General features: G+C 41.0%; 1 protein-coding gene across 5 annotated transcripts in view; it reads right to left on the bottom strand.

Annotated features, from left to right (window-relative positions):
• The window catches only part of DAAM2 (dishevelled associated activator of morphogenesis 2), a 193,933-nt gene that overhangs the window by 31,866 nt on the left and 144,489 nt on the right, over positions 1-17,578 (bottom strand). For 4 of the 5 annotated variants that reach the window (XM_084515887.1, XM_084515888.1, XM_084515886.1 and 1 more), the window contains 3 exons: positions 10,729-10,836; positions 7,838-7,870; positions 4,095-4,201 (listed from right to left, as the gene is read on the bottom strand). In XM_084515887.1, coding sequence (XP_084372013.1) covers positions 4,095-4,201; positions 7,838-7,870; positions 10,729-10,836 — 248 coding nt within the window. The remainder of the gene's footprint in view (positions 1-4,094; positions 4,202-7,837; positions 7,871-10,728; positions 10,837-17,578) is intronic. The other variant, XM_084515889.1, reaches the window with a different exon arrangement.

Below are 17,578 nucleotides of genomic sequence, written 5' to 3'. Positions count from 1 at the left end.
ACAGCCCTATGTACTGGTTCCTGGTCATGGTCTAAGACAGGACAGCATTGGCTGACGTGTTCAGTTTAACCCTGGGGTTTATCATACTCTGGATAGCAGTTAAAGTCATTTATTGTGGACATTTACTTAAAAACAAAAAAATCCTCCAGGAAACCAAGAAGTGGTGTTTATTGCCTAGTGTTTTTCAAGGCAGCACATCAAGGAACTGAACTGCTAAGTTCAATGACCTGTTTCTGCATCAGGATATGATCTGTACCCTAAACTACCATCATGCTTGGGATCTGCCTTGATATAAGGGTGAACAATATATGGCCACATGGCAGAAAGGCACGCAGGGGTTGGGGGCACAGCAGAAGGAGCACATGGAGATTGGCATTGACTGAATAGCATGTACTGTTAACGTCTGAGCTGAAAGGGTTTAGAACTTGTGAGAAGGCAGAGCTCTGTGAGAAAAATACTCAGTCTCTTTAGTGTTCTGGTTGGAAATGATGCACTGGTCCCTTCTCCCTTACTGCTAGATGTTTGAATCAACAATCACGAAAGCCACAAACATTTAGTAAAGCTGCCTTCTAAGCCTGGTTCACAGTATCTAATGACTATGATATTCACATTTAAAACTATTTTTATGTAGTTAGATTGCGTAGCCTTCTCCTGCTACTATATTTATGACATTTTCCTAGCATTCCTACTGTTTCCAGCCTCTTGAGGAGGTTTCTGCTAACTAGCTGGGCCACAGGAATAACAAACACGTCTCAGAACAGCTTTGACATAATGATTTTGCTGGAATTCAAGCAAAATAACTTGTGCAAAAATGTTCCATAAATATACATTCAACCTCCATGTTCAACGTGAGCAATGTGTCTCACAGAACCAGAGCATTTCTCTTAGACGCATGCTATAGGCGTGTTCTGCAGAGAACATTTAAAGATGTGCTACAACAATAACACTAGAGCAGTGAAAATACTCTATGTTGCTTAAGTAATAGAGGGAGAGAAGCCATACTGGTGAGAGAGGTCAGAGAAATTTCCAGCTGTGAGGTGAAAGCAGGGAAGCACAGGGATCTGGGATGGCTCTTCCAGACCACACAAGTCTGACAGTAAATCTCCAGCCTGGTGGAAACTGAAGACATCAGGAAACTCATGAGGGATAGCAGATTTCCAGTGTGACAGAAATAACCGTATGTTGGAAACACCATTAAGAAAGCCAAACTCAAAGACGGTGGGTGCCTGGACTCACCACAGACAGATGGTTCCATGTCTTGGTTGAATTATAGCCTACTGGAAATAATGTGAGATCAACTGATCTTGTGCCTGTTCAAACCCTTACAGTTGGCCTATGGGACAAAGCTTGGTTCTGGGTCCATCAGACCCCACTGAACATGGACAAGTACATCCTTCCATTGAAGGAAAACTGAATGTTGTTATCAAATAGCTGAAATAAAGCTTTCTATAAAATAGAGATGAGAACAAGGAGGAGATCTTACAAATTCCAGTGTTAAGTGTCAGCAAAAATTAGCTAACAATTCAATTTTCATCTCATTTCAGCCTACCATGCTCCAGTCTCTCTGTGAAAGAAAAGCAAGAGACGTATATTTCTCACTCTAGCTAAGTTTTGGCTTGTTGGACCATATGAAATATGAGCTCTGCCTGACCCCTTCTAACACAGTGTTAGTAAAACAAAAACATTTGAGTAGTGGAGGGAAAGAAAACCCAACCCATGCAGCTATTTTACTTTAAAGGACACGACAGTTTAGTGTAAACAAAGGGGGAATAAACTACAGGGATAAATGCACCGTTAGAGTAAATTGGAAACAGCTGTTGGCAGATGCTATGGCAACCTGAATGCTGGAGCTCCAGCTCAGGGTTGCACAAACTCTCTTTGTTTTTCACCATTTTTAAATCTCTTCTCACTGTGTGTGTGCACACCCACAAGTGCATGTGTAAGGTGCGCTGCAGGAGAAGCAAGGACATGGCAGCAGCCAGGGATGGTTTGGCTGGGAGTGTCTTTCAGGGTTTAACCTAATGGAGGAGGAAGAAGTGGAATAATGAAAAAAAAATAATAAATAAGCTGCAAGGGGTCGAAGGAGTCATATAATCCTGTCAATTATTGTCTACGGCCAATCCTCCCAATTGCTATCTTTAACAATAGATCCACATAAGCAGAAACAGTAGTTAGAGGCATGAATACAGACAGAGGTGCAATTTTAGTTTCCAGTAATTTTTGCTCTTCTAGTTGCTTTGAAAGGGAGGTTTGGGAAGAAGTAGCAATCCTGTGCCAAGCTGTAAGATCTTTCAGATATCCTGGGTGTAACACTACCCATTACAAACATTAAATGATCTAAGCCAGTGATAGCCCTGCTGATGGGCCATTCCCATAGCATAGCACAGCAAAGCTAACAGGGTATGATGCAAACTGGCAGGATCCTTAGGGGCAGTGAGATCAGCCTCAAAATCTCCGTCATCCATGTTAGGCCTGCTAACAATAAGACCAGTATATTTCTTAGTGGAGAAGGTGGTGGACACAAAACACAGCTTTTCAGCTCTCGAGTCCAAACTAGCAACTTGAAGCAGACGGGTGTCATGGCACACCTGGAGTGACCACATGCTGTGTACCCTGAAGAGCAAGGCTAATGCTGCAAGGCCGCTTTTCTGGAGGCAACAGGGGGAAAGACAAAGCACAGGGACTGTCCTTTGTCTCTCTCTCACTGTTTAGAGAGGATTAGGCCAGATTTATATGGTGGAAGAGGTGATTGGTGACAAACATGTTGATGCCATCCGTACCACTTCTGTTCTGGGGATAGCAAATATTTAAAAATAAACATCTCGTGTCATAGCAAGTCATGGCGAGTCACCTTCCTGGATCCTCCTCAGCCCAGCCACTTGCACACACTACGTTACCACTCTAGGAAATGTTTCATGTGCTTACATGACTTAATCTGAACCCAGGCACACTTTCACAGGTCTGTCAAACAGCATGAAAATCCTGTTGCCCCCATACCTTCAGTATCCCTCTGCCTGAGTCTGCAGACAGCTGCCAACACCAGCAAAGACATGTGTTGGCAAATACTGCAGGGAGAGAAATGTAAGCCTTCTCTCCTTGCTAGTTTGGATGGCAGGGGTCCTGCTGACATGCAGGCTAACGCCACATAAGTAGCATAATGAGAGAGCCTCCATGGTTTTCACTAAGCAGTGGAAAGAACATATTCCAAACCTGGTGGTCGGGCTGCAACTTTGTTTTTAACTGTTACTTTGCTAGAGCAGACAAGCAATCACATGAAACTGTATTTTCTGCTGATCAGTTAAACTGTTAACTTGTGCAGTACTGTCACAGGTTTCCCAGCACCTGTCACCAGCCTTGCTATCCTTTCTCTGGCAGAAAAAGCAACCTTCTTGGGTGGATCAGTGCCTGCACAAATTTGCTGCTCAGTGACATCCAGCCCAGTACTCTTGTTGGTAGAAAATCATGAAAACCCTAGAGAGCTCTGATGTCACAACATTTTAAGACATTAGAGTCATTGCAGGAGCATGCAAAGACAGATCATGGTTTCCAAAGCCTACCTTGCAAATACAAGACCTAATTCTTGAATATCTCTTCTTACATTTATCATCTTTCCCTTGAAGTGCCAAAAATAACAAAGACGAACACCACTCTCAACACTGCTGTATTCCAGGGAGATGCTCACATTAACATTTAGAAAACAACATGTAGAACAAGCAGAGCCAAATGACATACTAAAAGCGTGGGGGACACATCACGTAGAGTGAAGTAGAAGCACTGCCAAGCAGCTGCTTTCATCTGCCTATAAGTATTGACAGTTTTCTAGTGATGAGTGTTCAGATAAATCCTGGTGTCTATGTTTATCTGTTCAATGCACAAAATGTGTATGTGAATATGTGTGTGTGTAGTAAGAGAGCTAACACTTCACCAAAGGCATGTGCTTTTATCACACTGCAAGAGAGGTTTGTCTGAAGTGCAACAGGTATTAGACAGCAGGTCTAGGTGAGAAAAGAACATGTCCATTTGTTAAATTTCATTCCCTCTTGCCTCTACATTGACCACAGCACATGCTGTGAGCTAAGGCTCGGCACACTTACTTGGAAAGGAGAATGACACAATTCTGGGCCCTCCGGCCATCAATCACAGAGAGCTCTTTCACCTTCCGTGTGGAGAGGTAAAGGTCTTCTGTTGAACCCATCTCTTTCTGCATATAATTCAAAAGGGGGGAAAACAGTCAGTATCATGTTTTTTCCTTATCTACTCACTCAACATTGATAGATTTAGCTGAGTGTGATGAAAAAAAAACAAAAAACACAAAACACAACATCCCAACTTGAGAAAATCCACCCACATGGTGAGAAAAGGAGACAGGAAGGCCAGAAGACATGTAAGCAGAGCTTGTATTACTAGACAAACAGAAGTAACTCATTAAAACCTGTAAGATCATCTTTGACTGAAAATACTGGACCTGATTCCAACCTATTGGACTCATCTACTTGTATTATTATACTCATCACTTGTATTATTATGGTGTTCTGGTGTAAAATTAGGGTGACAGGAAAACTGGGCACATGATGGTAAAGCCCACTGGTGTCATAGCATATCTTTCTGTGGATGTTTCCTGCAGAGTTTACACAGCAGTTTTGAAAGGCTGCAGCCCTATGAGGAATAAAGCTCCCACTGTCTCTTAAGGCTGCCACTGGGCCAGCCCAATCCATATTATGCGGGAGATGCAAACAGTAGGACAAGATGGCATTTATCTTACAAATGTATTTTACCAAAAGGTCAAAATCTACATGAGAACTAGCCTCTCTTTTAAAATGAATTAATACCATTAATCATGAAGAAACTACCTTTTCCCAAAGTTTTCTATATATCCCTGTTGCCAAACTCACCACTTGGGAAAACCCTGGAAAATCCCAGTCCAAAATGTTTGACATAGAACATAAAAACTAACTGCAGACCCAGTCTGACCATCCAGAAATCTCTGACTCCTTGTCCTGCCTACGTACCAGACTCAGGACTTTTGTTTCATTTCCAGAGATTGGCTTTCTGTAGTTACTTTGAGTGTCTTTTAACACCATTCCTTAAACGGAGTAGAGATAATGATAAAAAGTGGTAATCCTCGATAATAGCTCCCTTGTAACCAACAGAGAAGAGGAAATTGGAAACAGGACCATTTTTATCTTCCCAGCTAGCAGCTGCTGGAACCTCTTCAAAAATGCATTTTCATGATACCCATATTGTCATTGCTTGAGATTTTGAAACTAATGAGTATAATCCAGCTTTGAATGCATCCAACAAGCTAACAATCTCTCTTCTTTGTTAGGACATAACAGCAAGCATGCTGGGTCAGACCAAGAGGTCCATCTACCCCGCTTTCCCATATCTGAGTGAGATCAGCAGCAGACACCCGTGGAAAGATGTAAGACCATGGCAATCATGGAATTCCCAGCATTAACTCCCAGGACTGAAAGTTCTGCAGTTCAGGCCTTCCTTCTGTTAGTGTCTGATTTAGTTACTAACTCCTAATATGATGTTTTTGAACGGTTTATTACTCTCCTGATTAACCCACTTCAAAATTCTTTTTTATGCAAATATTTAAGATGTAAATGTAAGCCATAGAGAGATTCATACTGTTACTTGTCATTTGAGTTCATGCTACAACCAGCTACACTCAGCTTGTGTTGCTACTGGATATACAAAGGATTCATACAACAGACAACTGCATGCAAATGTGTTGCAGTGAGCCACCACCAATATTAAGCAGCACTGATAAGCAGGTACAGTGCACCACCTTAAGACACACACACTATAGGTCTGCTGGAGGTACCCAATGTGTCTAGCTTGGCAGAAAAAAAAAATGCATCTCTATGGGATACATCAAATAGTGTTTCTAAGAAAGGAAAAGTTGAGCATTTGACAAGTTTGTTATTTTTGAGGAAAACTAACAAAAGCAAAGAGCAGTGCACCCTCAGGATGTATTATCTGATATGCAGAGATGTCAGGGGAATAGGGCAATAGGCAGCTGTTGAACAGTGAGAGGTAAGAAAGGTAGGTCTGTACTTTGCTCCTGGTTTAAAAGCTTCACTGCCCCTCACTGGCTAGTGTTTGCAGACAAGCACAACTGGTTACCATTATTCAGCACCCATCCCAAGGAAAAAAAAATTAAATAAAATTTCAGGGCTTGTCTACGCACTGTGTGTGTGTGTGTGTTCAGATGGTTTCCCCTAAAGCCATGTAACGGGGATTGGTGTAACAGTCTCCATCTCGTTTCAATTCCCCAGCCCTGAAGGTTCAACAGAGATGAATACCTGAACTATTCAGACATGGCCCACTCCTTGTGACCAAGGATTGGGCTGGTCTCATCTAAAAATATATTCTCTTGAACTCATATTGAGGAGAGGGATATTTATAGACACTTGGAGTTATGTGTAAGCAAAAGCAGATGAAGCCTCAGGTTTTACTGAAGCCAGATTTCAAATTTAGCTGAAGGAAAACAGATTACATATGGACTATCTGCATTTTCTTAGACAGAAAAAGAGGAGCAAGGGGGCAGTAGTGACCAGCTTTTGTGAGATAAGTCAAGCACGCAAAGCAAGAACAGTTGGAGCTGCTGTCAAGCTAATAGACAACATCCCTACATTTTATTCCATCTTGCTTTACCAACTTTCCATGTGGACTAATATTGTGTTATATGCTTCAAAGAGTATTTCAGATTTGAGATTTTAATTGCAAATTCAAAGATCAGCTAAAAAATTCACTACTGATATGACTAGACATATGGGATACATTTCTCATACTGCTGTACTGTTTCAAATACAATTTGAGTTTGGTGAACTGCAGAACATGTGGTCTGGTACCACAGCAGTATGCTAGGTTTCAGTAATTGTCAATACTTTTGGAACCATTTCTATCACTCTGACTTGCTTCATGGTGCACATTGCCATGATGATAACCCAGGTTCATGACCCAGATCATATCAGCCTCCTCCAGTGGCAGAGGAAACTTTCTAGATACAGTTTCCTGAGCACTCACAGTGAGGACTGCTTTCTTATAAAGACATGAGGGATGACATCTGAAAAATCCCTTATGAGAGTGTTGCTCTTCCCAAAAGTTCTCCCACAAATTTTGCTTAAGATGATGAATAAAGTGAGAGGTAGCCAGTTTGAAGACACACTGGCAGTCTGATATCTCTGCATCATCTAAACACTATTTCAATCTTGCACTGAACTCTCTGAGGCTTTCAGCAATCCTAAATGTGGTAGGTTTCCCTCTAGTCTAACCCTTCTGCTCCTCTCAGTTGGCACAAATCCTTTTGTCCAACTGAAGTGCATCCTTGTTCTACAGAAAGAAAGATTTTCTTCATCAGGAAGCCTGTGGCTGGTGAACACATCTGAAGACTTCAGTCGTGTCCAAAGCAGATGCACCAAAGATGGGAACAGTGGGAATGAAGGCTGCCTTACAACCCCTTTGTTCTCCACTGGAGAAATTATTATCATGGTTAAAGAAGAGTTCACATTCACATCTCCTCTGTCCTTGGTCTTTTTGCCCAGGATCATCAAAAAGAGAACTACAGAGACATGGGCAGAAAGCACAATGAGGTTATAGCTAACTGAAAGAAAGGAACTATGTCTTCCTATTGCAGAGCTGATACAACCAAAGGATTATTATTTTTTTTAATTTCTATTTTATTTATACTTTCCTCACCCAGAAAACAGCGGTGCAAGGACATATGAAAAACTGGCATGAGACGAGGCATGATCCTGTAACAGTGCGGTGCAGTGCTTGATCTTCCCAAGCACTAAGAGAGGATCAGAAGGCAGACAGTGATACTCACCTGCTTACAGGAGGAGGGGTTAGTTAGCAGGTCCTATGCAGGCAGCAGCCACAAATAACAAAGAAGGAAACATGCCAAGAATCAGTCACAGAGAAGGATACCAAGTTTAACAAGGCAGCTGAATTTAGACACATACTGTTTTCTAAGAGAATAAAATGCTTAGCAAGTAATACTGGGCCAGATGGTTTAAAGGTATTTCAGCATTTCTTTGCATATTTTAAATCAGCAGGTGTTAGGGAAATAAGAGTTCTTGGTCTTTTCAGAAAAGAATAAATTTGGTCTCCAAACCATAAATCTCTTAGGTCTCGAAACATTAACTACGATAATGCTTAAATACCTTTACAAATCTAGTCCAGAGCCTTACTGAAAGAACTGCCAAGGTTAAAAATCAAGGGTCAGTTCTCCTCTCCTGATGCAGAGGCACAGTTTGCTGTTAACAGTAACAACTTGTTTCAATAGCACATTATACCCTTTAACAACTTATAGCCAACAACTTATAGCCAAAAGCACTCTGTAACCACTAAAAAAATCTTACAGCACCACTGGGTAACAAACACCAACTGTTTCATAACTTATTTTGTACTCCAGGAAAACATCAAATATACTGAATCAAAAGGTCAATATTACACAGTCAGATTGGAGCAAAGTCAAAAGACAAGTTTTAAGAACTCTTGGTCCAGTATTCTGTATGCTGGACAATTTTGGTTTCCCTGATAGGCACCCAAAATGACACACTGGGCTTGAGAGAGGAGAAAAGATCCTTTGACATTAAAAAAAAAAATGACGAAGAAAGAAAAGAAGCTGTTTAATATAAATGAAACTGAAAAAATATGAAGATCATGTTAATAGCAGCAAAGAAAGAAATGTCTTTATTTGAATTCGTTCAACATTTCAGATGTAAAAGAGCAGAGTTTTGCATTGACATTTTTCTTTATAGACATTTGGATGAAGCTTAAAAGTCACAAACCCAGGGTAAACACATACTTGGCCAGAGTGGTATATTTAAAGAAAGAAAAGAGGAGAGAAGACTATGTGTGAATCAACTGGAAAAGTTCTCATAAGAATTTGATTCAAAAGCAATTTTGGTTGCCTGGACTTAAAATTAAAAAAAAAAAAAATAATGAGGATTTGTTGATTGGAATCCAGTTCACTTTGGAGTAAGTATGGATGAAATAGGAAGTATAAATTAAAGTAGTAACAATGGAATATTTAAGGAAAATTTAGCAGTGTAAAATCAGAATGAAAGATGGAAAGATGGAAAGGTGGCAATACACTTAACTACATAAAAATATGATGAGCTTACACAAGTGACACTCCAGCATCTGGAGTCACTGTCATAAAGTGTGCTTAATAAGGATTGAAGAGGACTCTTCTGAGACTCATGGAGGTCACTGATGATGGCTCTGTTCCAGTGGGAAGATTTAGGTTTAATGTCTGTTTAAGGTCAGCTTTACTTATGGCTGAATAGGCCAGGCTACTTTGCAGTGGTTGGTTATACATCCATTAATGTTTTGCTTCTGAGAGTCTGCAGACCAGGATGCCTTTGGCTTTGGATTTTGGAGACCAAAGGAGGCAAAGCTTTGGGAGGTTGTTTCTAGTGAGGAAACTGAAATGTTTGCACCTGAAATGGCATGTGTTGACACAAAACCACTACATTGGAATGGCACCTTCATGGTTGCTCTTGTGCACAGATGGTAGTCAGGCTACTTGTGTGACTCCTAGGAGCTCACTGCCGTAACTAAGCTGTAGGCAACAGGGTCTAATCCCAGTGCAATTTTCTGTGCCTTTCTTTCCCTCTGTGAACCAAGTTCTTATTTCAATGAATGGGATTCACAGGCTGAGAAAGAGAGGGACCCACAGAAACAGCAACAGCTATTTGCAGGAGCATAAGAAATTAAATCTCATTGTACAACGTTCACATTAGGATGCTTATCTGGATGGTTGTAAGATAGTAAATCAGAAGAGTTGTTCATTAGTTATTTATTATGGTCATTGAATTAGACAGGGAAAAAATGAGAGAGATAAAGAAAGGACCAGATGGAAAAGTCCAAAGACAAGGGTTTTGCGTGTTAATTCTAAGGTACTGAATAATTACAATGAAGTTACCATCATCACTGTAGAGCTTAATCATAAAGGCTGTTTATGGCAATTATGTCTGTGTCTTTTCCTAAAATTCCAAAGCAATGATCTGATTCCACAGAGTAGCAAAGATTGAATTTCTCCAAGCACATTCCAAAAACAAATGAAAGCTGGGGGAGTTCAGGGAATGCAAGTACAATCCCTCTCCTGCTAAATTTCATTCAATGGAGATAGATGGATTGAAGGTGACTTGCTTTCCAAGAAAAAGAGGAGGGAAAAAAGACATTCTAATAAATGGCTACTTTTAAAGCATGCTGTTTGTATTATAATCTCTCATTCAGACAGTTTCTGTCACCTAGCCAGTTGGATCAGTTGGCTGTTTAAGAAACAAAGATATACAAAGCAAAAGACAGCTAATGCAGTCACCTTGCTTCAGTACTTGGGCAACTACAGACTTTTTCCTTGGGAAATAGAGAAGTAGAAAGATATGAGAGAAATAAAAAGATGGCTAGTAAGCATGAATGTAAAGCTCAGGAGCTGTTGGAAGCCAGTGGCTGCTGAGGTCAAACTGAGCATTACCTGTTGGGGATTGTTGTCTCAGAGCTGTCTATTAGTATTAAGATAACTGAAGGTTATACTCTGCCCACTGTATCCTCCCATCTTCTTTTGATGTTGTCATTTTTTAAACAGTGACAGAACAGCAAATAATGCAGCCTGACTGCAGGTGGGCAGTAATCCAAATCACTGTAATAAGTGTTCCTTTCTCCTCCAGAAATTCAAGGAAGACAAGGTACGGAAAAGTCCACCCCTACCTGGTGTCTCTGATATGCTGAGAACATCTTTTCAAAATCTTCTAGATCCAGCACCTTGAATGCCTTTAAATCATCAATCTCATTCCAGATTGTGCCATGGATCCTCTCCTGAAAGAAAAGGATGTATTTTAATGAGATAGCAAAACCTTTTAGCTAAGCACATCCAATGCCATTTTGGTGTTGCTGGGTTTTGTTTTGTTTTTTAAACATTAGTGTGAAAAAATAGCCTGAAAAATCATCACAGCAAGCCTCTGATGAAAGGCCACATTCTAAGTCTAGCAGACCATATCTCAAGCAATATCCATGATTCTACAGTAATTTTTCGTTCAGGACTGACCATCTCTTTAACACAATGGTTATGGTCACATGAAAGAAGTGTCATTATCACGAAGAAAAAGCTCAGGAAGGACACTAATGTATGACAAACCCAAGACATGTATTCCCATCTGCAAATTTTGCCAGGTTCTGGTGCAAACCCCAAAGGGTGTGTGGTTTCTGCCTGCCTACTAAAGTAATTTAAGATTTTATTTTACTTTTAAGGCCCTGAGTCTTTGAAGTCAAATTGTTTCCTGTTATGTGATCTCTCCTGTTTATCTGAGTTCTTTTTTGACTCATGCACAAGCTATACCCAGATGTCTGAGAGAGCATCATCCACACTAACTGGAAATATGCAAAAGCACAGACTCCTCCTTCAATTTTGCTGTTCACCAGCCCTGGACCAAATAAGCTCTTATAATACAAGTATTATCTAATCATAAAATCATAGAATCACAGAAAGGTTTGGGTTGCAAGGGACCTTACAGAGCATATAGTTCCAATCCCCCCGCCACAATTAGCAGTCACACTAAGCTAAGAGAGGATTTGGGGTCTCCTGTTGATATTCTCAGGACAGATGTCCTTGCCAGAAAAGAGGACACAATGATTGAGCTACTTTCTCCTTCCTGGTGACTGTTAAGGTGCATATGGAGTGGGATAAGCTTTGGGCAAGTACCCATTCAGAACAGGGTTCATTCACACCCATTCAGGACTCTTCACACCTGACCACACTGTCTTTCAGTTCATTTAGTTAATAAAGTGTACATTTAATGTATACTTTATTAGCTGGAAAAATAAGGAAGGTGTTGATTAAAAGAAAAAGAGAAAGGACAGAAAGGATTGTAAAGAGACCTAAGCAAACCTCAGGAGATGAAAAAACATCAGAACACCGGTGGAGAGAAAGCCAGGAACAGCAAGCAATGGCAATGAAACCCTCACACAGGCTCCAGCTCTGAAGTACCTGACTTGCACCTACACAGCAAAGTGCATTAACACTTCATTATCAGAACTAATTAGGAACAGGCTCTACTTCCCATTCACAGTCATCAAAGGAATGAGGGAAATGTGCTAAGCCACAAGGCTCAAGGAGCAAGGAAAAAACATCTGATGAGAAAATGAAATGAGGGGGAAATAAAAGTGTGAAGTGTTCTGGAGGAAATTCCTGGCGGAGCAGACACTGTGGAGGAAAACCAACACCCTCCCTCCAGAGGCAGCCTGTGAGTGCCCGAGGGGAGGGAGGGCGGGCTGTCTGGCTGAGATTGCTGCAATGCTGTTTGCAGTGAGAGTGTGTGCTAGATGGGAGCACATACCCCTGAATAGGCTCACCAATATCTTTGTATCACTCCTTGCAATCAGTGTGGCTCTCCTTTCCATAAAAGCAAAAACATGACCCTGTGACTACAATACAACAAACAAGTTTGGGAAGCTCATCTCAGCTAAAGAAATATGAGACAAAGTTAATTTTTGTTTTATCCTAATGTTGGCTTCTACTGCCAGTCTCAGCCAGAAGCATCCAGGCTGGGTGTTCAATCTCACTTGGTTTCCAGGCTGGCCTTATAAACCTTGCATTATAAATCCTAAGGGATGTATTTGAACTTGGGAATGTTTCTCTGAGTTCCTCCCTGTTTCAGATTGTCCCATCAAACACTGAGATGGAAAAATATATCTTGAGGGGAGCCAGTGGTCAGAAATTCATAGAATCATTAAGGTTGGAAAAGACCTCCAAGATCATCTGGTCTAACCATCACCCTTATCACCAATATCACCCACTAAACCATGTCCTTAAGCACCACGTCCAACCTTTAAAGGCTCTGGACCTTCTTCAGGAACCATCCATAGAGTTGTTATTGGGACAGAACCCTGGGGATGCCAAGAGCTACGTGCTGTGTTTGGCAGGCACCAGGAGCTGTATGCTGTGCTTGGATGTGACTCAAGCGACAGCTACTTATGAGAGTCTTGCCCATCTACCTGTCAGGCTGGAAAGCCCTCATGGGAGTGAAGTTTCCCCATGAATGGCAAGACTGATGAAAGCACTACAGAATGGGCTGGTCTTACTGGATTGCAGAGGTGCCTGAACAGGCAGTTCTGAGACTCACAAAGGGATCGCAGAGAGTGGTTCTTATCTGTATCTTCCAGAAAAAAAAATGAACCAAGGAAGTTAAAATGATTCCTGTTTCATTCATATTCATTTTAAGACTTGGGTTAAATCTGATCCCATATAAGCTGGTTTGTGTGCTACATAAAGCATGAAGACAAAACTCCAAAGCAGCACTCATTGCAATGGTGTGCACAAACAGAACTTTGACCCAAGAAACCCTACTTAGTACTTAAAAAATAAGTTAACTAGTCCAGTCAAAGAAAAACTTAGGCAGGCATAGGTATAAACAACCTTTGCTTGCAATGGGATTGTCCTTTCTATTTCTATCCTAAATTCTGCCCTTGAAAACTTTGTTGTTCTTGCCAGATAATTTCCTACACTGACCTCTTCCTACTCAGTTATGGATTAACTGGCTGATTGTGCCTTGTCATCAGCCAGGAGAGACTGAGAGTTATAGGAGAAACAGACTTGTGTAACATGGGTGCTATGATAAATGATTCCCTCAACACCAGAAAGAATACTTATGGTCCCTAACTCAAAGTTTTAAAATGAAGAAAATTCTTATTTCTTCTTCCCTTTCTTTCTTCCTCCTTAAAAAGGAAAAAAGAGAGGTCACTTAATCAACATGCTTTCTCCCATCTTTATGTATTTATTTACGCATTTGTTCATTCAACAAGTCTACCAAGACCTGTGGTTTCTCTGCTTTGCAAAGCCTTGGCCCATTTTAAGAAACACACCCTCTGAACTACTTTTCCCAGAGTTCTATCGAAATGGTAGTACATACTAGTTAAGGAAATATCTTATTTTCAGAACAATTATTTACAAGACATTTGCTCCATCAAGTTGAAGTTTTGGTAAGTTGCATTTAATATTTAGCTCACTGGAGCTGCTACAATTGTTATTCCACCTTTGTAATGAAGCACAATTTGTGGACAAAACAATGAAGATTAGAGAATAGGAGTGCTTCTAGGAGCTAGAAATCATATTAAGCTATCCTCTGCTACATCCAATGGATGATTTTATTTACCCTGAAGAACAAATAATGATACTCTGCAGCAAGTCATCAAAATCCATCATGACTCAACAACCTCACAGAAATGTGAAAGCTAACAGTACTTTGGGTCAGCCTTTCATTTATCCTGCAGGGCCAGAGAAACCATAGAAACTATGTGTGTTCTGCAAATACTGAACCAGACAATCTCCAAATGTTTGTAAATTTAAACCACCAAAAAGTGTAAAACCTTAGAATTTTGATTCATAATTCCATTATGTATCTGAAAAAGGATGTTCAAGGCCAGTTTGGATGGGGTCTTGGGCAACCTGATCTAGTGGGTGGCATCCCTGCCCACGGAAGGGGGGTTGGAACTGGATTATTTCTAAGGTTCCTTTCGATCCAAACCATGCTATAATTCTAAAATTTCTTTCTTGATATCAGATCCTTTTCTCAATGGAAGAAAAATCCACTGTGTACAAAAATTGGATTTCTGGCATCTTTGTTAACTGAGACAGCTGTTTTATCTCAGTGTAGGACTGGGCACCACCAAGGTTATTACGAGCAGCTTCACACAGAGATCTTGTAGGAATCTTTCCATTAAATTTGAATTTCTGACAGAAATCCTGTATCATTGTCTGCTGTGATCCTCAGGCTGTTTAAAGGAAGAAAGTTCCAGAAATCAGAATAATCAATAACATTACACGCACAAGTTCACCCAGGTCTGGATCATTTGCTGGAGTCATTACCAGCCTGTCTCATAATGGGATATTTCTTCTCTAGCCATGAGATAACAAGCACCACAGTGGACGGTTGACTTGGATCACTTTGACAACTTCAAATTAATATGTTTATGTTTATTAAAGAGTTAATTATATGAATCCATAGTTCCAGAGTGCTTGAAGCCACTCCATTGTTTGGATGAACCATAAATGTCTGGACCCTGTTTGATCTTGGGTGTTATGTAAAATCTGGGCTGGGAGAGCAAACTCTACATTCTGTTTAGAAACAAAGACAGGAATCTTTCCAGGGCATTACAGTAGTTACACTGCAGTATCTTTTTCTTGAAAAACAGAGATCCTTGGCACCAGCAGTACTCTAGTGCTGTATGAATGGAATTCACAGACAATGCTACAGTGCTGTATGAATGCAGCTATGGTGTGGAAGGGCTTAACCAGAATTCAGCCCACGTATGCATCTAAATGGCTTTGCCACTGACCATCAGCTCATATCAAAGCTAGTACAAAATCTGTAATTCCCAGAAGAAATTAGTGGGTTTTTGGAGTTTCCTTGTTAGAAGCATGAATACTTTCCAATCAAGCTCTTTCTAATTGTACCCATGGGAACTGCGGACAATCTGTTATTGTCAACTGCTAAGAGTTAGAATATATTTGATCATTCTTGTAACGCCCAGCAGATCAGTCCTTTCCTTCCTAAAACAGTACTGGCGCTGGGGAAAAAAAATAAAAATCACATCAATTGCCCCAGAGAATAGCCTTGATTCCTCTGCTAAGAAAGTATACCATGGACAAATCCCTCGTGGTCAGCCTTATTCACGCTCATCTAGGGCTCTGTCAGCTTTCTTTCACTCCACGGACAGAAAGGGGGTCAAAATCACGTGGGCTGCCTCAGTCAGAGCATCATCTTTTTACTACACAGCTTAGGATAGAGAGCCTGCACTAACTACTTTGAGAAGGGTGGGCACAACGGGATGCAAAGAGCTGAATAACATACTCGATCTGGCTACAGCCCTAAGTGCATGTGCAGCTCTGTTTCCAGCACTAGGTCACTGCACCCTGCTGTGTTGCATGGTGGAAGCATACCCTTAACTTTGCTATCTGGACCAGCTTTTAAAGATAAAGAAAAACATGGTATCAGATGTATTTTTTCTCAAACTTTTTTGTGGGGAAAACTTGCATCCATATGAACTGGAAGTTAAGCACTACCATGAACCAAAATAATATAATATTATTATATAATATTATAATAATATTATAAAATAATACTATGCACACTTCCAGGCCTCGGTTTCCCCATGCTCAAGAACTGGAGATATGCTGCTGCCCCCCGCCAGTATGCTGGTTCTGAGTCTTTATTACTTTATGTATGGCTACTTTGACAGTTCAGGAGAACATCGTTAAAGTGCTGCAATAGAAGAGAAATGCAAGATGAGGCTATCTGACCTACTCATGACTTTGTACCCAGAAAATTCATAACCACGTGAACAGAAAATGAGTGCCTTGTACTGAAGCAGGGAATCCAGGATAACTGATGAAGGTGGACAAAATCCAGCACCTTCTCCAGCAGACAGCGGAATTATTTAACGCCATAACAAAGGGTACCCAAAGAACAAGACAAATGCAGCTCTACACCTCAACCTCTGCAATTTTGCAGGGACCTTACTAGGTCAAAATGCTAACACAAACACCCCAAAATGAAAACTCCTCCCTCTTATGTCCATTTTTCCATCTATTCTGCCTTCTTCAAAATACCACGTTTTACCTACCTCACCACCCAGGTCTTCAATTTTATTAGTACAGCTGCCTTCACTCCTAACCAGAGGGCAGGATAAGCCTAGAGTTACTGTACACTAAACAGAAACACCTGTGGCTCTCCCTTTTTCATATATATTCATATATATATACACATATATTAGTTATTATTTCTTTTTTTTCAGAGCACTAAGTCCCATGTTCTGCAAAGGAAAATAAATCCCCGTCTTTACATTCTCTCCCACACCCCCCACGTGGCCTTGACAGACAAGCACAGACGGTGCAGCAAATATTTCACTTCACTTTATTTTAAAGAAAAGGAGAGAGGGGGAGAGAGAATTCTTGTGGCATTCCAGAGGTCCCTGGGCACTCATTCCAAATGCCTGAGTTGGGCCCTGGGTGAGTTTCAGTCTAAAAGAGAACCTGGGTTTCTAGGCAGCCATCCAAACTCAATACAGACACTTTTTTTCTTTGTAAATCAGTTAAAAAAATTAAGACCTAAAGAGAAAGGGAGAAAATGAAAAAAAAATCAGGGAGAGAAGTGGAAGGGAGGTAAAGGCAACTAAGATAGCAGAATATGAGTGCAACAGGAGGAATCCAATTCCTCTGCTTTTATTTCCACTTCAGAGTTTTATTCTCAAGTGGCAAAACTGTAACCATGCAAGGAGAAGGGCAGCTAGCCTCATGGCCACGAGTGAATGGTGAGGAGAAACAGGCCACCTTTCTCTCCTTGGACACTGCTCCTGTCAGGGTAGAGGAGGCTAGTTTGGAAGCTGGTCCTCACTGTGCTTTGCCTGCACTGGCTCTAACCGTCCCTTTCCCTGATGTGCAAGTGAGGGCAGTTCTGGCATACCAGCCCTGGAGATGTCCAGCTCTGGCTTACAACATTTAGTCCCACTGCAGCTATGCTGAACCACTGGTATGCTCAGTTCCACTGCAGCTCAACCTAACTGG

Source organism: Aythya ferina (assembly GCF_964211825.1).
Source record: "Aythya ferina genome assembly, chromosome: 3".
NCBI lineage: Eukaryota > Metazoa > Chordata > Aves > Anseriformes > Anatidae > Aythya > Aythya ferina.
The sequence above is the reverse complement of the archived record's forward strand: the minus strand, read 5'-3'. Positions and strand labels throughout refer to the sequence as shown.